A 22,550-nucleotide genomic window follows, 5' to 3' on the forward strand; every position below is an offset into this window, starting at 1 on the left:
TTAGTTCCAGTGCCTTCCTTCTTTCCTATTCATTCTGTATATAGCTTTTTTGTATATACTGGTTTGTGTGTTGTCTCCCCGATCAGACTGTGAGCTCCTTGAGGGCAAGGACTGTCTTTAGATTCTTTTTGTATCCCCAGTGCTTAACACTGTGTCTGACACACAGTGGATGCTTAGAAAATGTTTATCGATTGATTGATTATTGATTTCTAGGAGAGAGGTAGCGTGGCTGTAGTGATTAGGAGGTACATTGTTAGGATGTACCTCGTTGTATCAGAATGGGAAGCCCTGAGAGTTTGTCTTGGCTCTGAACACATATTGGCTGTGTGGCCCAGGGAAAGTCACTTAACCTCTAAGAGTCTCCGGGCAACTGTCTAGGACCATAAGCTGCAGAGGAATTGCTTATCTGGACTGGTGAAAGGAGTTTCCTCAATGGGAACTCCCTACACTAATGAAATCACAGGTCCAGATGAAATCTCACCTCAAAGAAATAAACGAGGGATGAAAAACAGATGGTCTCTGCTCTTAAAGAGCTTCAAGGCTAATGGAGGTATAAAGCATGAACACAGGCACAAAAGTATGATACAAGTTAAAATGTAAGGAGGCAAAGGAGAGATATAGATTAAATGTTCTAAGAAATTTAGAGGGAAAAGGTCACTTTCAGTAAGAGTATGTGTATGTGTTGGGAGGGAGCCATGAGCATCATAGAAGGCTTCATGGAGGAGGTAGCACCTAAGCCAGATTTTGAAGGCAGGGTTTCAATAGGCAGAGAATGAGATCAGAGAATTAAAGTTTAGTTAAAATATACAGTATTGTCAAGGGAAGGAATGCAAAATAACTATATAAAAGCAATCTGGAAGTAGACCATGGAGGGCTAAGGGGTTTGCATTTTATCTTCTAGGCAATGGGGAACCATTAAAGGCTTTTGAGTAAGGGGCTGGTATAGTCTGATCTATGCACAAGAATATCAGTTTTGGCAGCTATGTGAAGGGTGAATTGGAGAGGGAAGAATCTCAGAACAGGGAGAGCTAGGAGACTATTCCAAAAGTCTAGATGAGAGATGACTAATAGAACCAGGGTTTTTGTTTTGTTTTGTTTATTTATTTATTTAAAGTTTTGAGTTCCAAATTCTTTCCCTCTCTCATTCCTTCCCTCCCTCCCCTCCTCCTCCCTGAGGTGGTAAGCAATTGGGCATAGGTATACATCTGCAATTATGTAAAACATTACCATACTAGTCATTTTATATAAAAAGACTCAATGTAAAAAAAAAGAAAATGCAGAATAACATGCCTCAGTCTGTTCATTCAATATCAGTTCTTTCTCTGGAGGTGGATAGCATGCTTTATCATTAGTCCTTTGGGATTGTCTTGGATCATTGTATTGCTGAGAGTAGCTCATAGAACAATAATGCTGTCACTGTGCACAATGTTTGAACTAGGGTTTTGGTAGTGTGATTAGAGAGAAGGGAACAGATACAAGAGATATTATTAAGGTAGATCTGACTGGCCTTGAGAATTGATTGGATGTAGATAATGGAGAGAGGGAAGGATAAAAAAAAAAAGATTTTAAGGTTTGGTTCTCATCTCCATTTTCTTTATAGGTCATTCGACATCCAATCTAAATGCTTATGCATTTTTTTATGGGGAAATGGGGGTTAAGTGACTTGCCCAGGGTCACACAGCTAGTAAGTGTCAAGTGTCTGAGGCTGGATTTGAACTCAGGTCCTCCTGAATCCAAGGCTGGTGCTTTATCCACTGCGCCACCTAGCCGCCCCAATGCTTATACATTTTACCCAATTGTCTGCTAGAAATGTATACCTGAATCTTCAGATAGCACCTCAAACTCACATGTCCCAAACTGAACCCACCATTTTAACACCCAAACCTGCCCCTGCTTCCAAACTTCCCCATTTCTTTGGATGCCAACCACCATTTTCTTAGTCACTCAAATCTATAACCTGGTCCAGGAACAGTGTTGGTCTTATGATCCTTTCCCCTGCTTTGAAAAAATAAAAAATAAAAATGTAAAAACCAAAGTTAAAGCTTATAATTAGATTCTGTGTCTGGTCTGGGGCTTATGAGAAGAAGAAGGGGAATCTTATAGAACACTGAAATCCAGTAGAGTAGAAATGAATAAGTAGTAAAGAGAGAAAATCCAGATGGATTGGGCACTTGAAACTATGGAGCTATCATTTTTTCATTTATGTCTCTTTTCATTCCTTTCAGCTGAAGGTTAGAGTAAAGGAAAATGATTTTATTAGGAGCCATTCCTGGAATTCTCCAGGACCATTCCCCCCCCCATCCTCCCTAGTTATATTATATAATCATGTTTATATATTTCATTTTTAAAGCTGATTAGGAGGTAAACTGGTTTAGATATCAGATCAAGAATATTGTGAGCAACTGATTTGCCTCCTTAGAATCAAAGAATATAAATTGTTAGAGTTGGGAAAAGCCTTAGGGATTCTTTAGTCCAATTCCCTTGTGATCCTTGACCTTTCTTGCTTCACTTGAGTCCCATGGTCCAGGACATTGTACAATGCTTTCACGTGAGGCTGTATGGTCAGTCAATCATCAAGCATTTTTAAGCACCAACTATGTGCCAGACACAGTGTAGCAAACAGCTTGTTTAACTAGGAGTCAGGAGACTTGGTTTCTATCTCAAGGTCTGCCACTGACTTACTATTTGACCTTGGCTAGGCCTTAGTTTCTTTATCTCTAAAATGAAGGGGTTTGACTAAACGATCTCTAATGTCTCTGGGGTTTTCACATTCTGTAGAGAGGAATTACTAGTTGCTTCTTCTTGTTTCTATGCCTGTGCTTCATTTTGAAGCCACAGATTTTTTTTATTTTTTCATTCTATTTTTTTTTTTGATGGACATGGAGGATGAAGTCAAGAAAGAGAATGTAAGGATTTAGTTACTGTGCAGGTAAAGACAAATTGGTTGTTTTGGTGGTAGGAGAGGCTGGACCTGTGTTTTCATTTGTATAGGAAATGCCTGATTAACTAACACCTTCTATCAATGCATATTAGCAGCTTCTCTGCAACTTGCAGACTTAAGAGAATTTCATGGGGTACCAAGAGGTTAAGTGACTTGTTCAAGGTCACAAGGCTGGTATATCAAAAGTAGGACTTGAATCAAATCTTCCTGACTGTGAGATTAGATTTTTATCCTCTATGCCACATCACCTCTGTTATATTAAATAAATATGGCAAATATAGAAATTGAAATTGACTGCTAATCCACACAGAGCTCAATAATAAGATAATAATGCTATTGCATAACATTGAATCTCACATCCTGAGATTCCCCAGAGAGCTTCTAGTATATCTCTATGTAACATCCTATTGCAATAATTAGTTGATTTTAAGCCTAGAGGCAATATTATGATCACTCAGGTCCATATGGGTCTGTCTTCTATTGCTTTAGGGGGTTTATATTAAATGGAAAGTTAGGAATACTCGTTCTTCATTCCTAGTAGGGTGATTATTCTAAGATTTCCCATCACTCTAAGGTCACGATTAGGAACCTTAGACACAACACTTGTGCATTGGGTAAGAACAAGAACTAGGGTCACCTGCCCAGGAAACACTTGTGCTTACCACTCTAGGCCACTAGATGCAGACCATAAGAACAAGAACTAGGGTCACCTGTCCAGGAAACACTTGTGCTTACCACTCTAGGCCACTAGATGCAGACCATAGTCCACCACTCCCCTCCTCTCCTCCAGCAAAATAATGTTATGGCAACCATGTATCAGCAGGGGTATGGTCCATCCCTTAGTATGGCTAAGGGAAAGAGCTCTGATAAAAACAGATATAAAGAAAGCATCTCGTCAATTACGAAATTGTGCTGGAGCATTAAGTGATGTACTATGGACTTAAGTCTAGTCCTGATGTATCATTTCAGAATGTTCTTCATGATCTGGTTAATCAACAATATTTACTGAACACCCACTGGGTACAGAGCACTGTATGCTGAGCCGTATCATTTATCTATGTGACATTTTTCTGCAATCTCTGTTCCTTTTAATGACTGCTCATTTTTCTTCTCTAGGAAAACCTTATTTCCATCTGCCCTGCTACACTTCATCCTATATGTCATAGAATCTGAGGATTGAATTTTGTTGTTCAGTAATTTTATAGTCATATCTGACTCTTTGTGACTCCATTTGGGGTTTTGTTGGCAAAAATACTGGAGTGGCTTGTCACTCTCTTCTCCAGCTCATTTTACAAATGAGGGAACTGAAGCCAGTGGGGTTAATTGACTTGACCAGGGTCACACAGATAGTAAGTGTCTATGAGTCTTCCTGACTCCAGGCCAAGTGCTCTTTCCACTGAGACATGTAGCTTCTTAATTTTTTTTTTTTTTTTTTGCGGGGCAATGGGGGTTAAGTGACTTGCCCAGGGTCACACAGCTAGTAAGTGTCAAGTGTCTGATGCCGGATTTGAACTCAGATACTCCTGAATGTTTTATCCACTGTGCCACCTAGCCACCCCCGTAGCTTCTTAATTTTAAAGATCATTTAATTCAACTCCCCATTATTTTGTGGTTGAGGTAGTGAGGGTTAAAGAAATGAAATGATTGGCCCCAGATAACCAAGGTACCCAGTGTCAGAGTTAAGACTAGCATTCAGTTTTCTCTCAGAATAGAGTTCTTTTCATCATATTCTTCTTAGCATTATATCCCTCTCATAAGGGTCTGGTAGAGATAGGGTGTAGATTTGTGATTTTATTGATATGGCGAGATCCTGGTCAGAGTATCCCTCTGTCAGTGCAGATTGGCACCTACTCCGAATCTTGCAATCTTAAAAGGTTGCTCTCAGAATATAAACCTAAATCTTACTATTTCCAAGGTCCCAAGGCTCTATTCACTATGTCATCTTACTTTTCTGATATCCAAGATATATAGAAAAATAAAGCAAATATTAAAAATGAAGAGTTATTCCCCAGTGGTTAAGTAGTCAAAGTGTATGAACAAATAATTCTCAAAAAAGAATGATTATTAATTACTATATAATCTATTATTAATTACACAATTAATTAACAACCATATGATTGTTCCAAATCACTAAAGATAAATCAAAATCAAAACAACTCCGAATCTTCATATCATACCCCACAAAAGAGAAATAACAAGACAAGATGAGAATAGACAAATTTGGAGGTGTTAATGGAAAGCTAAGCACACTAAGAATGCTGTTAGTGAAACTGTGAATTGTTCCTACCATTCTGGGGTTTTTTTTGTTTGTTTGTTTTTTGGGTTTTTTTTGGTGAGGCAATTGGGGTTAAGTGACTTGCCCAGGGTCACACACCTAGTAAGTGTCAAATGTCTCAGGACATATTTGAACTCAGGTCCTCCTGAATCCAGGGCTGGTGCTTTATCCACTGCGCCACCTAGCTTCCCCAGTCCTATCATTCTGGATAGCATTTTGGAATTTTGCTAAGAAAATGACAACAATTTCCATATTCTTTCACCTACCTGTCCCACTATTAGGCATATGTTCCAAGGAGGTCACAAACAGAAAAAAATGTTCTATATATGCCCAAATGTTCATGGTGTCATTTTTTTTGTAGTAGTAATTACTTGGAAACAAAGGAGATGCCTATTAGGAAATGAATGAACAAATTGTGGTTTTTAATGTAATGAAATATTGCTGTGCTCTAGGAAATTTTGAATATGAAGAAGACAGAAAAGCATGGGAACATTTATATCAACTCATATAAAGTGTAAGCAGAACCAAGAAAACAATATACATAATGACTACAACAATGTAAATCGAAAATGAAAACAACACAATGGAAAAATGGAAACAAAAGAAAATGAAACAAAATTCGGTATAATTATTAAGATTAGGCTTGACTGCAGAGGGCAGCTACATGGTGCAGTGGATAGAACACTGGCCCTGGAGTCAAGAGGAACTGAGTTCAAATCCAGCCTTAGATAGTTACTAGCTGTGTGCCCTTGGGCACTTAATCCTGTTTGTTTCAGTTCCTCATATGTAAAATGAGCTGGAGAAAAAAGTGGCCAACTACTCCAGTATCTTTGCCAAGAAAACCCCAAATGGGGTCACAGAGAGCTGCATATGACTGAAATGACTCAACAACAGCAACTGACTGAAGAAGAGATAAGGAAATAAACCTCTCATCTTTTTTTTCCAGAGCTGTGAGACTATGGATGTAGAAGAATGAATGTACCATCAAACTCAGTCGATGTGTTGGTTAGTTTTGCTTAAAAACAATAACAACAACAACACAACAATGATCTTTTATAAAGTCTTTGCTACAAGGGATGGTCCTCTAGGGAGCAAAGGAAATGAAGCTGTTAAAAAAAGATGCCCCCCCCCCCCAAATTGTGAGGCCCTGAAGGGTGATGGTCATAGAGAGGAAGAGAAAAGGCCAGATGGAAGATATATTATGGAGGCAGAACTGATAGGACTTGGCTACTAATTGGCTATAGCAGAGTGACTGCTCCCATTTAAAGAAATTCTTCCTTATATTGCACTGAACTCTGTAATTTCTGCTTCTTGGTCCTTCCTCTGCCCTATCTGGCAGAACAGAGCAAATGCAATCCCTCTTCCACATTAAATCTGTTTGCTACAGCATCCTTTCAGGCACTTGTACACACAGTTTTAGGAGCAATAAAACCTGGCATGTTTAGAAACCAACTAACTGGAACTCCATATATTCACCGGATCTTTTTTCTACATTAGACTTTGGAGAAAGAGATTAAGAGACATCAAGACAAACTGATGTAAGGGATTCATTCAAACTAACCAACCAAACCAGAACTTCTGAGGGTCAGTCCTATACTTCCAAGGAGAGCGGATTTACATAACCATGGTTTAAAGCATTGTAGTGTGAGGGCCAAAATTTGATATACGGAGCATTATTTGGGTGACTCGCCTTAATATTGGGGTCCCAGAAATATGAGGGACCTTTCAGGTTTAACCCTCCCCTCTGAACTGCCCTTTTTAAATATTTCTCCCAGGCCAACAAGAAAGGAGCCTCTAAGCTTTAGTTCACAAAAGGATCAGATTTTATTACTTGGGAATTAATTAAACAACAAAGGTAAAACTAATAAAAAATCAAAGATAAGGAAATAGGAAAATAGAAATACAGATAGATATTCTTTTTTTTTTTTTAAGTGGGGCAATGAGGGTTAAGTGACTTGCCCAGGGTCACACAGCTAGTAAGTGTCAAGTGTCTGAGACTGGATTTGAACTCAGGTCCTCCTGAATCCAGGGCCAGTGCTTTAATCCACTGTGCCACCTAGCTTCCCCCAGAGAGATATTCTTAACTCTGAACTTAATCTATTCAAAACCCAGATCATTTCTAATTTAGCTAGTTCAAAGGAATTTAGGGTTTTCTGTAATTAAACTCACCAAACAGCTGAACAGCCCGCCAGTCTAAGGTTGCTTGCACGCCACCAGGACAGCAGCCCCCACACGGAGAGAGAACTAGCTTTCTGGAAGTGCCCTCCAACCTCCCTTCAGGGAGCATTCAGTCCTTTCTCCCCCAAAAGGAGAGGTCCTTCAAAAGCTGCCTATACCACAAATAATTTTTACCACAGTAGTCACTGAGGAAGGACTTTGTCAATATGGTAGCAAAGCAAACTAATGCATTTTGTTGAGTAACAGAGGTTGAAACAAACAAACAAAAAAGATTTTGAGAGCAGCTCTCAGTTAATGGAAAATTTCGGTGAAACAGAGCATCCTGTCACTTCAACAACCTAGTTAATCGATGCCTTCCTCTATTTTAACATCTTTACTTATTGATGTAAGCTCTTTCTAATCTAGCTCCCTCCTACCTTTCCAGTCTCCTTACATTTTATTGCCCAACACATTCTTCTCTACATTGTACTTAAAGTCCTTTATAATTTGGTCTTATTATAAATTACATCCCTTCACACAGTCTATGGTCTAGTCCAGTTAGCCTACTGCTTGTCAGATATTATATTCCATCTCCCAGCTCCATGGCTTTGCATGGGCTGCCCCACCCCCCATGCCTGCTGAAATCCCTTTCTTCCTCACTGCCACCTCTTGGAATCCCTAGCTTCTTTCAAAGCACAGTTCAAGTTCTATTTCCTCCAAGAGGTCTGTCTTGATCCTTGCAACTGCCAATGCCTCTCCCTGAAATTACCTTGAGTGCAAATCTGTGGCCCTGGGCATATCAATTATTGTTAGTTCTTCATTTTGAGACCTTCTGGTACCCTCGCCTCTCACCTGTGGCTCCAAGAGGCTGTGGCATGAGCAGCAGTCACAGCCAGGCTAAACTAGAGTAAATCAATTAACCTCCATCTAGATATGTGACCTTGGGAAAGTCAATTGATCTCAGTTTCCTCATCTATAAAATGAAGATAATAATAGCACCTACCTCCTAGGGTTATTATGAAGATAACATGGAATAATATTACTAAAGTACATTGTAAACCTAAAAATGCTACATAAATACTAGGTATTACTATTATTATTATGTATTTTGAATATAGTTCATATGCCTTTACATTTTGTTTCCTCTCATACAATATGGGCTTCTGGAGTGCTTCATTCTTTCGGCTCTGTACCTCCTGATCTTAGGGGTGCTCAGTATGTAGCAGGGAATTAATACTTGTTGATCAATTAGAACACCCTTGAGATGATACCATATGAACACTGATTGGAGCTTACAATATAATGGGGGAGACAACATGCAAACAAATATATGTACAAAACAAATGATATAGAGGATAATTTTTTGTTTGATTTTGGCGGGGCAATGAGGGTTAAGTGACTTGCCCTGGGTCATAGAGCTAGTAAGTGTCAAGTGTCTGAGGCCAGATTTGAACCCAGTTCCTCCTAAATCTAGGGCTGGTGCTCTATCCACGGTACCACCTAGCTGCCCTGATATAGAGGATAAATGGGAAATAATAAAGAATTCTTATTCCTTTCCTCCTCTCTCGCCTTTTGCTTTTTCCTTTCCTGTAGAGGCCTATTTGTTTGCTTTTTGTTCTGCCACTTACTTTACAGAAACTGTTTTCTTCAAAACATAGAAGTTTAGAGGCTCTTCCTTACTGTATTGATGTGTATGTAAGCCCTTTGGGGTTAAATGCAGGTGGATGGAAGCCTGATGCTTGGTTAAGTATAAAGAGGAGAGAAGTAAGAGATTTTATATTGTGATATATATTCACCAGAGGGACAGAGAAAGATTATTTCTCTAATTGCTGGAACTATCAGCTGGGTATTCGAGATTAACAAAAGAGATTCTCTTCATATTCATATAGCTGTCCAAAGTGGAGAACAGGTGTGTCTGGGCTCCACTAGGCAAAGGATACTAAGTCTAGCAGTTGTGGGGGGAGATGCTAAATAAATAGATGGATGGATGGATGGGTGATGGATGGACAGAAGGATGGATGGATGGACAGACAGACATAGATAGGTAGCTAGATTGATAGATGGAGCGAGTGAGCAATTTTAAAGCATCGTGTGCCAGGCACTGTGTTAAGTTCTGGGGATACAAATGCATGAAAACCTCTACTTCTTGAGATTACATTCTAATAAAGGAAAAGAAAACCTAAAGAGGAGCAAGGAAAGAGGGGTAGGAAGGTACCTGTCGAGGGAGAAGGGTCAAGGCTGTAGGCAAGGAGGTGCAACAATCCAGAGAGTGAGTTGAGCTTAGAATGAAGAGAAAGACAGTTCCCCAGAACTTCCTTAGACACTCTTGATTTTTTTCATCCTTCCATTTCTTTTTTTTTTGCGGGGGGTGGGGTGGGGCAATGAGGGTTAAGTGACTTGCCCAGGGTCACACAGATAGTAAGTGTCAAGTGTCTGAAGCCAAACTTTAATTCAGGTCCTCCTGAATCCAAGGCTGGTGCTTTATCCATTGCGTCACCTAGCTGCCCCTCATCCTTCCATTTTCAAAGGTTTAAGGACATCACCTTCCTCTCAGCCTCTACTGGAAGGAGACTTTTTGTTCTCCAAGAGGCCTATGACATTGGAGTGATGTCATGACTTGCAGTGAATTGGATTTAAGTGAGGGAGGGCTGTGCAAGGTCACCAACCTCTCACACTTTTCTCCAGAGCCATCTGGGTCCAGGGGCAAGATATAGATCAGAATGACTGGATGTTAAGTGACTTGCCCAGGGTCACACAGCTAGCAAGTGTCTGAGGTGAGATTTGAACTCAGGCCTTCCTGACTCCAGGGACAGTGCTCTATCCACTGCATCACCTAACTGCCCCTAGAGGTTGGATGACCATTGCTGGGTATGTTACCAGGCTATAGTAGAGGCAGCTAGATAGCACAGTGGATATCATGGTGGACCTGGAGTCAGTAATACCCAAGTTCAAATATGGTCTTAGACCTTAGTTGTGTGACCCTGAACACGTCATTTAATTTCATTTTTCTCCTCTGTAATTTGGGGATAATAATAGTCCCTATCTCCCAGGGTTGTTTTGAAGATAAAATGAGATATTTGCAAAGCATTTTGCATATCTTAATGCTCTATATAAATGCTAGCTATTATTGTGTAATCTAGGTGCTGGCTTTTTAAACTGTGGGTCACGTCCCCATATGGGTTCACATAACTGAATGTGGGAGTCATGAAAAATTTGGCAACAGGAAAAGGTTTATGTATACCTATTTTATTTTTTAATTTATTTTTTTGTTTTTTGGCGGGGCAATGGGGGTTAAGTGACTTGCCCAGGGTCACACAGCTAGTAATTGTCAAGTGTCTGAGGCCGGATTTGAACTCAGGTACTCCTGAATCCAGGGCTGGTGCTTATCCACTGTGCCACCTAGCCACCCCCTGTATACCTATTTTATATACCTATATACCCAGGGTCATGTAAAAATTTCCTGGGAGAAAAGGGATTGCAAGTGGAAAAAGTTTAAGAAGCCCTGATCTAGGCCAACCCAATGCATATGAGTTGGACTAGGTGGCACCCGAGATCTCTTCTACCTGTCAAATTCTGTGATTCTGTTGTCCCCAAGGCTGTCATTTGGGTGAAGTGGTAAATATAATTATAACGTGGGCTCCAGGAGGACGTGACCTCTAAGAATATCATAGTAAGTCAGGGATGTGGCTGGAAATGAAATAGTTATTGATTCCTTATTAGACAAGTATGCCATGCTACTGGTATATCATAGAAATAATCATTAAAGGCTAAAGCCAAAGACATTTACTGGTGGTTACTGAGAATTTAATGGCCTCATATGTAGCCACCTCACACAAACAACACATTTACTTCCAGGGAAATGACCTGTGTCAAGGTGAAGAGTTTGGGTAATTTAAAAAAAAATTCATTAAAATTTTCACTTTCCATGGGTTTGGGTATAGCCAGACAATACTTGGATTGGTCAATCAAAGCACCTTTAACAACTTAGCTTATTATATTTGTATAACATTTCGCTAATGTTATCTCCTTGTGTTTTCACAATAACCCTTGTGAGGAAGGCATTAGGATTTTTTTAATCTTCGTTTCACAGATCAGGAAACCAAAACTCAGAGAGGTTGAGATACTTATCCCGAGGCACACAGTCTAAGTAGCTAAGGCAGGACTAGAATTAAGATGTTCCTTTGCTTTTTCTGTTACCTTTAATGATGTTTGTTCCTGCATTAAAAAGCTGAGGTGAAATGTTGATTTATTAATTGTCTTGCAGATTCCATTGTCATTGGATTTTGGGTTGGTCTTGCTGTCTTCGTGATTTTCATGTTTTTTGTACTGACCTTGCTGACCAAAACAGGAGCACCACACCAAGAGTAAGTCTGAATATTACCACATGGAATAAATCATATGCCACAGGTTGCAATCTGCATCATTGGAGGGAGTTTCCACATAAGGAGTTCTCTATGTGGTCCTTTTTTCAAAATTCTTCAATAATGCCCTCTTTTGTTATATTTGTATCTCTAGCACTTAACACAGTGCCTGGTACATAATAAATGCTTATTTATGAAATTATTTTTTCTTATCAAACTCTTGTTCAATTTCTTTTTCCTGTTATCTAAAGTCTTTAATGGGCATCTAGGTGGAATAGTGGATAGGTTGCTGGGTCTGGAGTCAGGAAGATTTATCTTTCTGAGTTCAAAATTGGCCTCAGATACGTACTAGCTGTGTGATCCTGGGCAAGTCACTTAACCCTGTTTGCCTCAGTTTTCCTCATCTGTAAAATGAGCTGGAGAAGGAAATGGCAAACCACTCCAGTATCTTTTCCAAGAAGACCCCAAATGGGGTCACAAAGAATCGGACATGACTGAAGAATGACTAAACAACAACAAAAAAGTCTTTAATAATTTGGAACCATCTTCTCTTTTCAGAATTGCCTCATATTTATCACTCCCCTGCAGATACTCTGTGTGTCAGTTGAATTAGACTGTGCTTTGACTCCACCCATGAACATACCCTCTACTTCCCAATGCATCTTTGCAAGTTGTCCCTAGGCCTGGAATGTCCTCCTTCTTAACCTGCTGAATTGTTACTGGTTTCTTACACCCCAACTCAAATGCCATGCCTTCTGAGAAGCTTTCCCCAATTCCTATGTCAATAATCAACCTTCCTCCTCTGGCCTCACACAGACTCTGAGGGGCCATTAGGGGGAGCAGGGGATAGAGCGCCAGGCCTGGAATCAGGGAGACCTTGGTTCATATCCTGCCTATGAAACATTCTGACTGTCTGACCCTGGCCAAGTAACTTCCTCCTTCAGTGACCCAGGCAGCTCTAAAAGACTATAAATTGCAGAGAAAGTATGAAACTGGTAGAGGGAGTTTTCACAATGGAAATGATTCATTCAATTGAAATCATAGATCTGGTTATCCCTCCCTTCTGCTTCTCCTCTCCCCCAGTAACCCATCTAATAAAAGCATTTGCTCAGACACTCAAATGGATCAATGATTTCATTGATGGAATATTCCCTGGCATGATTCAAATGACCACCTAAGCATGCCTGTCCATGTCCTCCTATAACTGCCATCGGGGATCTGTCCAACATGCTGATGACCTCCCTCACTTTATCCTGACATCCCAAGGATAGCAGTGGAAGTCAGAGGCCTTCCACTCAGAAACTGTGCTTCCTTGCAGAATAATTAATACAGTTACATGTTGCCTTTCACAGTAGGCTTTCGTAAGGCCACGCTTGAGTAGTAAGACCCAGAGCCTCAATGGAAGGGGGCCACCAGAGTCACAGGTGTCACCTCCCCATTTGACAGATGATGAGTTGAAAGTTTAGAGACATTAAGTTACTTGCCCAAGTCCCCCTGCCAGTCAGTGGTAAAGCCGGGACTTGAGTCCAGGTCTTCTGGTTCTAAGTCCAAGCTTATTCCACTTTACTATGCTGCAGCCTTCCAATTCTAAAGGTATTGGAATTTCCTTTTATTGTGATGTGCAGCCAATGACCTTCCATTCTGAGGTCAAGTAGGCTAACAGCATTCCAAGCAGCAGTGGGCTCTGAGAATTTTTTTAGCTCATCTCATTGATCCCAGTCCCGCCAGCTTCAGGGGGGACACAGTGATCCCCAGCAAGGCAAAGGCGAGGAGAAGACTTATCATAAAGTTAATGTTGTCTTTCTATGAAAGCTATTAAGCAAAGGAAACTGCAGCTGTGGCAGTTTTTGTCATTGTATGGGAAAATATTTTTCCTGTGGGATTTTATAGAAGATGAAGAGCTAGCAATTTTTTTTCTCCCTGCTTTCATAGCTAAAAATTCATTAACTTTGTTTACTGCTTGTTAAAGCAGTATCTCTTCTTCATCAAGAATTCCCATGATGGATATAGAAGAAAAGGACTGGAAGTTTTTTCATTCTTTGGATTTCATATCTGAAAAGTAAAACTAGCCTCCTCCCAATTCATAGACACAGAGCTGGGACTTTAGATGCCATCTATTGTGACCCTCTCATTTTACAGATAAGGAAACTGAGGTCCGGGAAGGCTAAGTGACTCATGAGACATTCATCACATCCTCTCTCATTTTTTCCCACTGACATTTTGTCCACAACAAAATAAATGAATATTATTTAGTTGCATCTGATCTTTTATTTGGCATATTGGACTAGTGTTCTTATGAACCCCGGTGGAAATGAGACCAAACTCCCTTATTTCTCCATGAGCTGTCATTTAGACGAACATCCAAAACCTAACCCTCTTTCCAAAGTCCAAGGAGGTCCATGCCAGGAGGGTAGGATGAGGAGAGTGTGCATTGCAGACATGGGGGACAGGCAGGATATGAATGTCTTTTTAAAGGAACATCAAGAAGACCACTGTCTGAATCAGAGACAGACAGAGGCAGAAAGAGACAGAGACAGAGATACAGAGAGAGAGAGAGAGAGAGAGAGAAAGAGAGAGAGAGAGAGGCGAGAGGCAGAGACAGAGTGAGACAGAAAGAGAGACAGAGAGAGGGAGTGAGGGAAGGAGAGGGAGACAGAGATACAGAGACAGAGACAGAGACAGAGACAGAGAAACAGAGAGACAGACAGACAGAAAGAGAAACACACACACAGAGTCCGGGAGGGATTTAAGATGTAAGGAGACTGGAAATGTATGTGGGGTGGAGGGGGCAGGTTATGAAGAGCTTTGAATACCAAAAAGAGGATTTTATTTTTGATCTTAGAAATTTTAGGGAACCAAGCAGAATGTGAATAGGGATTAAAGCTGGGAAAATGCTTATTATTTCCACTATTTCCCTTCTGGAACTATATTCAAACCAACTATTTCTGGAACCACATTCAAACCAACCTTGCCATTTTTGCTATAAGGGTGTGTCAGTCTATTCCCCCACTGCTCCCTCACTCTCCTTGTAACTTTTAGGACCAAAGTGCTCTGTTGTGGCCACTGTTTCCCAATGATGGTTGTGTCCTCTGATTAGAATGTAAGTTTCATGGGGGTAGGTACTATCTTTATTTTCTTATTTGTGTTCACTCGCTATGTGCTAGCACATAGTGAATCCTTCACAAATGCCTTTTCACTCACTCATTTTCATTTATTCAAATGCTGCCAACCAAGGGCTTTGGTAAAGTAATTGTTGAAGTGAATTCCCTGGTGAATAGAGAAATGCTGCTCAGTGGAAAGCCAGCTGTGTCTTGAGAAGACTTCATCATGCCACAGTGTACAAATACACCATCAAGTCTCTGTAGGTGGGTAGCTACGTGGTGCAGTGGATAGAGTGCTGGGCTCAGGAAGACATGAGTTCAAATCCAGCCTCAGACATTTACAGCTGAGAAAATCCCAAATGGGGTCACAAAGAGTCAGAAATGACTGAAAAATGACTAACAACAAAGTGGGCATGTGTACCCACTCGTGTGCCCACTTCTGCTTTAGTTCACAGGCTCTCTGAGTAAGGGATCTTTTGAATTAACTCTAGAACTCATCTATGACCAAGAGTTTTAAAGAGTTGCCTAGGGGAAATGAGAGATTCAATGATGTGTCCATGGCCAATCAATAATCATTTATTTAATAAGCATTATTGGGTCACCATGTGCCAGTCACTGTGCTAGGCCCTGGGGAATACAAAGGACAAAAATGATCTCCCCCAAGAAGCTTACTTCTCTGTGTTTTTAATGTCTTTCTTCTGCCATCTTCAAGAATCTTACTTCTCTTGGGTGAAATGTATACACACAAGTAGATACAAAAGAAGGAAAGAGTTTTGTTTGTTTTTTTTTCAGGGGGAGGTAAGGCTTTAGAAGCTTGTGAGAATCAGGAAAAGCCTCATGTAGAAGGTGGCCCTTGATCTGAGCTTTAAAGAAAATTAAGAGGCAGAAGTGAGGCACAGCAAGCTACACGAGACCCAGTATCATGTTCCAGGAACAGTACAAGGGCCAGTTTGCCAGGATTGTAGAGTGTGTGAATTAGCCATGTGACCAAGTCAACTCATTAGTGTGGGATTATTCCTTAGTTTTAAAGGTTCTAACTAGCAAAATTGTAATTAAAAAAACTGGAAACTATGGGAAGATTAAATAAGGACAGTTGGGTTCATGACTGACAGAAAAATGGATTTCTTATTTTTTTCCTCATAAGGAAAATATGCATCACTGACCTCTAAGAAGCTCTAATATGAGACATTGATAGAGTGGAAAAGTCAGCTGTGAAGAAGCTGAGTGTAAATAAACAATAGGGAGAACAAGTTAGCAGGAAGGATTCAGTGGCTGGTTGGAGGAATAATATATCTTTGCAAAACTCATCTTACGATGAGAGCTGAATTCTGTAGCTATCCGAGTTTATCACCCGCCAGCATCCTCTAAAAGCTTGACAGAGGAGCCATGTTGCTTTCCACCACCTCTTGTGGCTTGAGAGGGAGAAAAAGAGGGGGAAATACAGGTTTTGCTTAGTTTTTTTCCAATCAATTCTGTTGTAAGAAGAGGCTCAGGGCTGATTGGACAAAGTCAAATCCCACTGAGTGAAAGAGTAGTCTGGACTTGTCTGCAAAGCCTTAAGAGCCGAGCCAAGCCAAGGAGTTTTGCTGTAAGCTCTGCTTCCCTTTAAAGAGACCTGAGTGGATAAGAATTCATTAGACCAAGAAGAATTCTGATGCGTGAGGAGCCAGCTGAATAGCCTGTCTGAGGATCTTGGCAGTTTCTGTGACTTTAAGGGAATTGCTTGTTACTATACTAGCATAACAATTCCTCACCACCTTGTTAAAGGTGGCTATTAGTTAAAAGAACTTGTCACTACTCATCCATTGATAGAGAGCAAAAGAGAAATGGATTTTCCTACTACAAGAGTGATGAGGACCACAAGAGAGCTAGCAGAGAAGTGGTTTTGTGGGGGTATGGATTATTCCTGAAAGTTTTGATATTAAAGGGTTGTGAGTTGCTCCAAGCACTTGGGTTTTCCCATTCATGTAGCTTGCCACTAGGTTTCTAGAAGTATGTTGTCCGTTCTTTTCCATGGACATCCAGGTTTATGGGTGTACTGTGATTATTTCTGTCTTATGTAATGGTGATATGATTGTAATAACTTTTGCTTTAACATTAAGTAAATATTTTGAATTCATGGTGCTATGGTGACTGATACTGTGTAAATGAGAAGCTCACTTCTGGGAGCTCAGGAACTACCTTGTTAAGTACTAAGTGTATATCTCCTCTCCCCTCCCTTGCCCCTTAAAAGGGTCACCCCTAGGATTTTGAAACAGTAGTGAGTAGTAGCTGCATAGGACTGATCCTTCTGTGGTAAGCCTAGGCTTACAAGTGTGAGGAGTGAGCCAGCCAATCCAGAGTGCAAGAATGAGGATCATGAGGCTGCAATTTGTGGTTGGGCAGGTAAATGGCACACTGGATAGAGTGCTGGGCTTGGAGTCAGGAAAACCTGAATTCAAATGTGATCTTAGATACTTTCTAGCTGTGTAACCCTGGGCAAGTCACTTAACCCCATTTACCTCAGTTTCCTCATCTGTAAAAAGAACTGGAGAAGGAAATGGCAAATCACTTCAGTGTCTTTGCCAAGAAAACCCCAAATGGGGTTGTGAAGGGTCGGACACGACCCAAGGACAAAATGTTGTAGCCACAGGTTACATTTGCATTTTCAGGACATCAGTAATCAATGTTTCACCCTCGTCCCAACTAGGAGAGGGAAAAAATAGGTCCATGTTCCATACTATTAAATTGGCGTTTCTTCCTAAGGGACTTTGAGAGAAGCATTTCATAATTCTCTGTGACAAAATGAGCCATAAAGCTGAAACACAGTCAGAGCTATATCTGAGAAGCAAGAACAATTGAACATCTGAAGTCTTTTTACAGTCATATGACTCCATCAGCCAGAACAGAAAATACCAGACCAGAGGAAGATCCTTTATTTAAAGGAGTGATCAGTACTCAGACTGCTATACATCTCTAGCAATGAGGAATTATGTGGGCCTAATTACTTTAAATACACCTTCCATCAAGGCTCTCAAGGCCCACTTTTTCCCCAGGTGCCATCTTATCTCATTAGCTCATGGGGAGACCAGATACTCAGTTCCTGTGCTTCAGTAGCTTTTAAATCCCTAGGAGAGGATATGAGTAGGAAAATTCACTTTTGGCAAAGAACCTACTTACGTTTACCTTAGAGCACAACCTATTGGCATCTCCCTTCAATTATTTTCTTTGTACTTTTAGAGCTGATTCACCCAATGCTTACTGCAGGGCCCATGAACACACTTGGTGACAGAGGTGGAGGACACTTTGATGGATGGAGAAACTGAGTCTTCTGGAAGATGTATTTAATCACACTTATTCAGCTAGTCATCATGATGTAGGGGATCAATCTTACTCGATCTTCAAGACCCAGCTCAAATGCTATCTCTTCCATGAAGCCTTCTTTGATTCTCCTCCTTACTCCCAGGGAGCATCAGGAGTTATCACTTCTCCCCTCTCCTCCTCTCCTCCCCCTGTCTCCTCCTCTCCTCCCCTATCTTCCTCCTCCTCCTTCTCTCTCTCCTCAGAAATTTCACTGCACTAGCTTTCTTACATTCTTGTCAGATTCAGTTTTTCTCATGGTCACCTTTCTATTGCTTTACTTACTACTTGAAAGAGAGCAGTGAAGAGAACACTGTGCACAGTGACAGCAATATTGTTTGATGAAGAACTGTGAAATGACTTAATTATTCTCAACAATATAATGATCCAAGACAATCCCAAAGGACTATTGATGAAACATACTATCCACTTCCAAAGAAAGAATTGATATTGATGGAACACAGACTGAAGCATGCTATTTTTCACTTTCTTTCGTTTTTTCTTTTATTCAAGCTTTTTTTGTACAAAATGACTAATATGGTAATGTTTTACATAATTGTACATGTATAACCCATATCTGATTGCTTACTGCCTTGGGGAGGGGAGAGGGGGAAGAGGGAAGGAGGGATAAAAATTAGAACTCAAAACTATAAGTTAAAATGTTTATTACTTAAAAAAAAAGAAAGAAAGGGGACAGTATATTTCCTTTATTGCTGTTGGTAACCAGCAAGTAAAGGGTTTTGAACATAAGAAGTGTTTATACAATGTGAAATTTATTGAATTTGTTCCACATAGGTAGGTGGCACAGACAGAGAACCAGACTAGGAGGGAGAAGACCTGGGAGTCTAATTTTGTCATTAACTAGCCTGAGATCCTGAGACAGTCAACTTAATTTTTTTTTTCACAAGCATTTATTATCTCTTCTTACCTCCTCCACCCCCAATGAGGATATTTTTAATTTTAATTCCAAATTCTCTCCCTCCCTCACTCCCTTTCTGACTCATTGAGACTTCCTGACTCTCTTTCTCTGTATGTATATATATATGTATGTATATGTGAATACACACACATATATACATATATGCATATACGCACATATATGATGTATATGCCAATCACTTACTATGTGCTAGGCAGTGTTCTGCATGCTTTACAGCTGTTATCTCATATTATCCTTACAATAACTCTGAGGTAGGTTGCTTTTAAGCTCTTATTATCCACATTTTACAGACTAAATTACTCCCCTGTCTTGAGAAGAGTATCTTGGGGGCAGCTAGGTAGCACAGTGGATAGAGCACCGGCCCTGGAGTCAGGAGTTCCTGAGTTCAAATCTGGCCTCAGACACTTAACACTTACTAGCTGTGTGACCCTGGGCAAGTCACTTAACCCCAATTGCCTCACTAAAAAAAAAAAAAAAAGAGAAGAGTATCTTGTATGGATTTTTCATTTCTTTTGTATTTCAACCAATCAATTAATCCATAAGCATTTATTAAGCACCTACTGTGAGCCAGCATGAGCACTGAGGATACAAAGGAAGGTAAAAGTGTGGTCCTTGCCCCCAAGTAGCTCACCTTCTAATGGGGGAGACAACATGCAAAAGTTGTACATTCAAGATCTATGCAGTATAAATGAAAGATAATCTCAGAGTAGGGGCAGGACCTGAGTTCAAATCTTACCTCAGACATTTACTAGTTATGTGACCCTGGGCAAGTTACTTAACCCCAATTGCCTTAAACATCTAGGGCCATCTCCAATCATCCCTTATGTATATCTTGCCACCGGATCTAGATGGCTCTGGAGGAGAGAATAAGGTTGGTAACTTTGCACAGCCCTCCCTCATTTAAATCCAATTCACTGGGAGCCCTGATACCCCAAAGTCACGGTCCTCTTTGAGAAAGAAGGACAGACAGCAATAATTTCAGAGTCCAAGCATTGTACTAGTCACTGAGGATACACATTTTGGAAATGAAGGATGTATAGTGTACATCATTTTGCCTTTGCCTTTTCTTTTTAGAAATGCGGAGCCTTCTGAAAAGCATTTTCGAATGAATAGCTTTGTTACAGACTTTGGAAGGCCTCGGGAGCCAGATAAGGTATTTTCTCGCCCAGCAACCGCCGAGTCCAGATCTCTCTTCCATTGCTACATCAATGAAGTGGAACAGTTGGACAGGCCAAAGACGAGTCACAAGGCGACTGCTGTGGGTGCTGATGAATTCTTCCAGGAGGGGTCCGGGAGCAGTGGGAAACCAGAAGAAGAGGACCTGACCCAGATGACCAAATTCAACATCCCCAACTTTGTGAACACTGACCCAAACTCCTCTTTCGGGGAGGATGATCTTCTGATTTCTGAGCCACCAATTGTTCTAGAAAATAAGCCAATAGCCCAGACCTCCCATGAAGTTCTAGATTAAGAAATATTTCCTAGGGACAGCTAGGTGGTGCAGTGGATAGAGCACCGGCCCTGGAGTCAGGAGGACCTGAATTCAAATCTGGTCTCAGACACTTAACACTTACTAGCTGTGTGACCCTAGGCAAGTCACTTAACCCCAATTGCCTCACCAAAAGAAAAAAAAAGGAAAGAAAGAAATATTTCCTAAAGGACAGAGTCTTTGTAATGTCACAGGTCCGACTACTGTTTAGCAAGGGATTTTCTTCATGGGCAGCTTCAGATTTGTTTCAGGTGTGTGTGTGTGTGTGTGCTTGTGGGTACATGTGTGGCTGAGTAGAAGGCAGTGCAACAGTGAACTTACTAGACTTCTGGGATTGGTGTTTTAGACTCTTTTTGGAGGAAAAGAGTTTAGATTATCACAGTTTTGGTGAGTTGGAAATGGCTTCATCTCTTATAAACTGAGAGGGAGTATTACATAGTGAATAGAAAACTGGACATGGAGTCAGGACGACCCAGATTCAAGTCCTCCCTCTGACATACTGGCTGTGCGATCCTAGACAAGTCACTTCACTTCTCGCTATTCTAGGCAACTCTAGAAGACTGATTCTTAAGAAAGTACTAGCCTGCTTTGATAGGAGTTTCTCATCCAGATGTTCATCCCCTTTATCAAAGAAATCACAGACCTCATTTCTATCCTATATATTATAATAGTTGGTTTAAGTCATATGGGCAGGGCTATGTTAATCCAGTGTGAATGAATGAATGAATGAATGAATGAATGAATGAATGAATGAATGAATGAATGAATGAATCACTACCGTCTCCTCTCCTGTTCTGGGCCTTTCCACTGGTGGGCCCTTCACCCCTTCTGCCCAATTACTTTGTGTAGAGGTATAGAATGAGGCAGCAGGAATGTGCCTGAAGGACGAGAATCCATTTTCCAAGAGCATCACAGTTGGCCATTAATCTCAGTGTCAGCTGTGTTGTGCTACACCAGGTGTTCTTGTGCAGTTGGATATACCTGCTGTAATTTCCCCAGAGAATGAGCAGTGGGAGGTTAGAGGTAGCTGGGGGATGGAGTCTTTGTGAACGTGATATAGACCCAATTTGACCCTTGTTAATTGTATGAATCTGGACTAGTCATTGAACTTTGTGCCTCACTTTGCTCATCTGTAAAAGGGGATGATGATGGTGATAGAATCTACTTCACAGGGCTGTTGTGAGAATCTATTGAGATAATATATGTAAAGTGCTTCGCATACCTTAAAGTGCTTTATAAATGTTAGCTATTATTATTATTTCTACTATTGCTATTATGATTGTTGTTATTAAATTGCCTCTAGGGTACATCTGACCAGCACTCCTCACAAGAAGGTGCTCAAGCTTAGTTTGTCTGGCTTTTAATAGGGCTGTTTTCTGCTGTTAACCCTAGATGTCTTCTCATCACTGTTGCCATTTTCTATAAATTAATGGAAAGCATTTTTGAGGGGCCACTTCTCTTCAATTGGCCAAAGCATGAAGTTGGATATTCTTGCCAGGGCAGGGATTTTGGACCCAGAATACCACGGATGCTCTAGGCAACAGCAACAGCAATTCATCCGCATCCCCAAATATCCTGCATGTGGAAAGCCAGCCTCAAGCTTTGGACAGAACAAAACTCAGCTTTGCTGAGACAGAGCGGCCTGGGGGGGCCAGCTGCTAATTTGTAAGGACATTTTTGTTATTAGATCTTTCACCACCTGTGATGAACAACCAACCCCTTCCTGCCTTGTACTGAGTGTAAAATAAACATGTGCAATCGCATATTACTTTGCTGCTCAGCTATGACACCTCTATTTTTTTTTTTACATGCTGTTGGGACATGATGTTTCTCTCTTGGCTCTTTATTATTTATTTCCCTTGATGGTCAAACTGGTGAAAACACAGGGCACCCTGATAATGTACCAGCTCTAATCTCTCTTAATCATTCTCCACTGTTTCCCCCTCC

At 40.7% G+C, this 22,550-nt stretch overlaps 1 protein-coding gene across 2 annotated transcripts in view; it reads left to right on the top strand.

Annotated features, from left to right (window-relative positions):
• MRAP2 (melanocortin 2 receptor accessory protein 2) overlaps nt 1-22,347 on the top strand; it is a 56,905-nt gene extending 34,558 nt beyond the window's left edge. For both annotated transcript variants that reach the window (XM_044005360.1, XM_044005359.1), the window contains exons 3-4: nt 11,638-11,737; nt 20,189-22,347. In XM_044005360.1, coding sequence (XP_043861295.1) covers nt 11,638-11,737; nt 20,189-20,585 — 497 coding nt within the window. In that variant the 3' untranslated portion in view covers nt 20,586-22,347. The remainder of the gene's footprint in view (nt 1-11,637; nt 11,738-20,188) is intronic.
• The last annotated feature ends 203 nt before the right edge of the window (nt 22,348-22,550 follow it).

Source organism: Dromiciops gliroides, chromosome 4 (assembly GCF_019393635.1).
Source record: "Dromiciops gliroides isolate mDroGli1 chromosome 4, mDroGli1.pri, whole genome shotgun sequence".
NCBI lineage: Eukaryota > Metazoa > Chordata > Mammalia > Microbiotheria > Microbiotheriidae > Dromiciops > Dromiciops gliroides.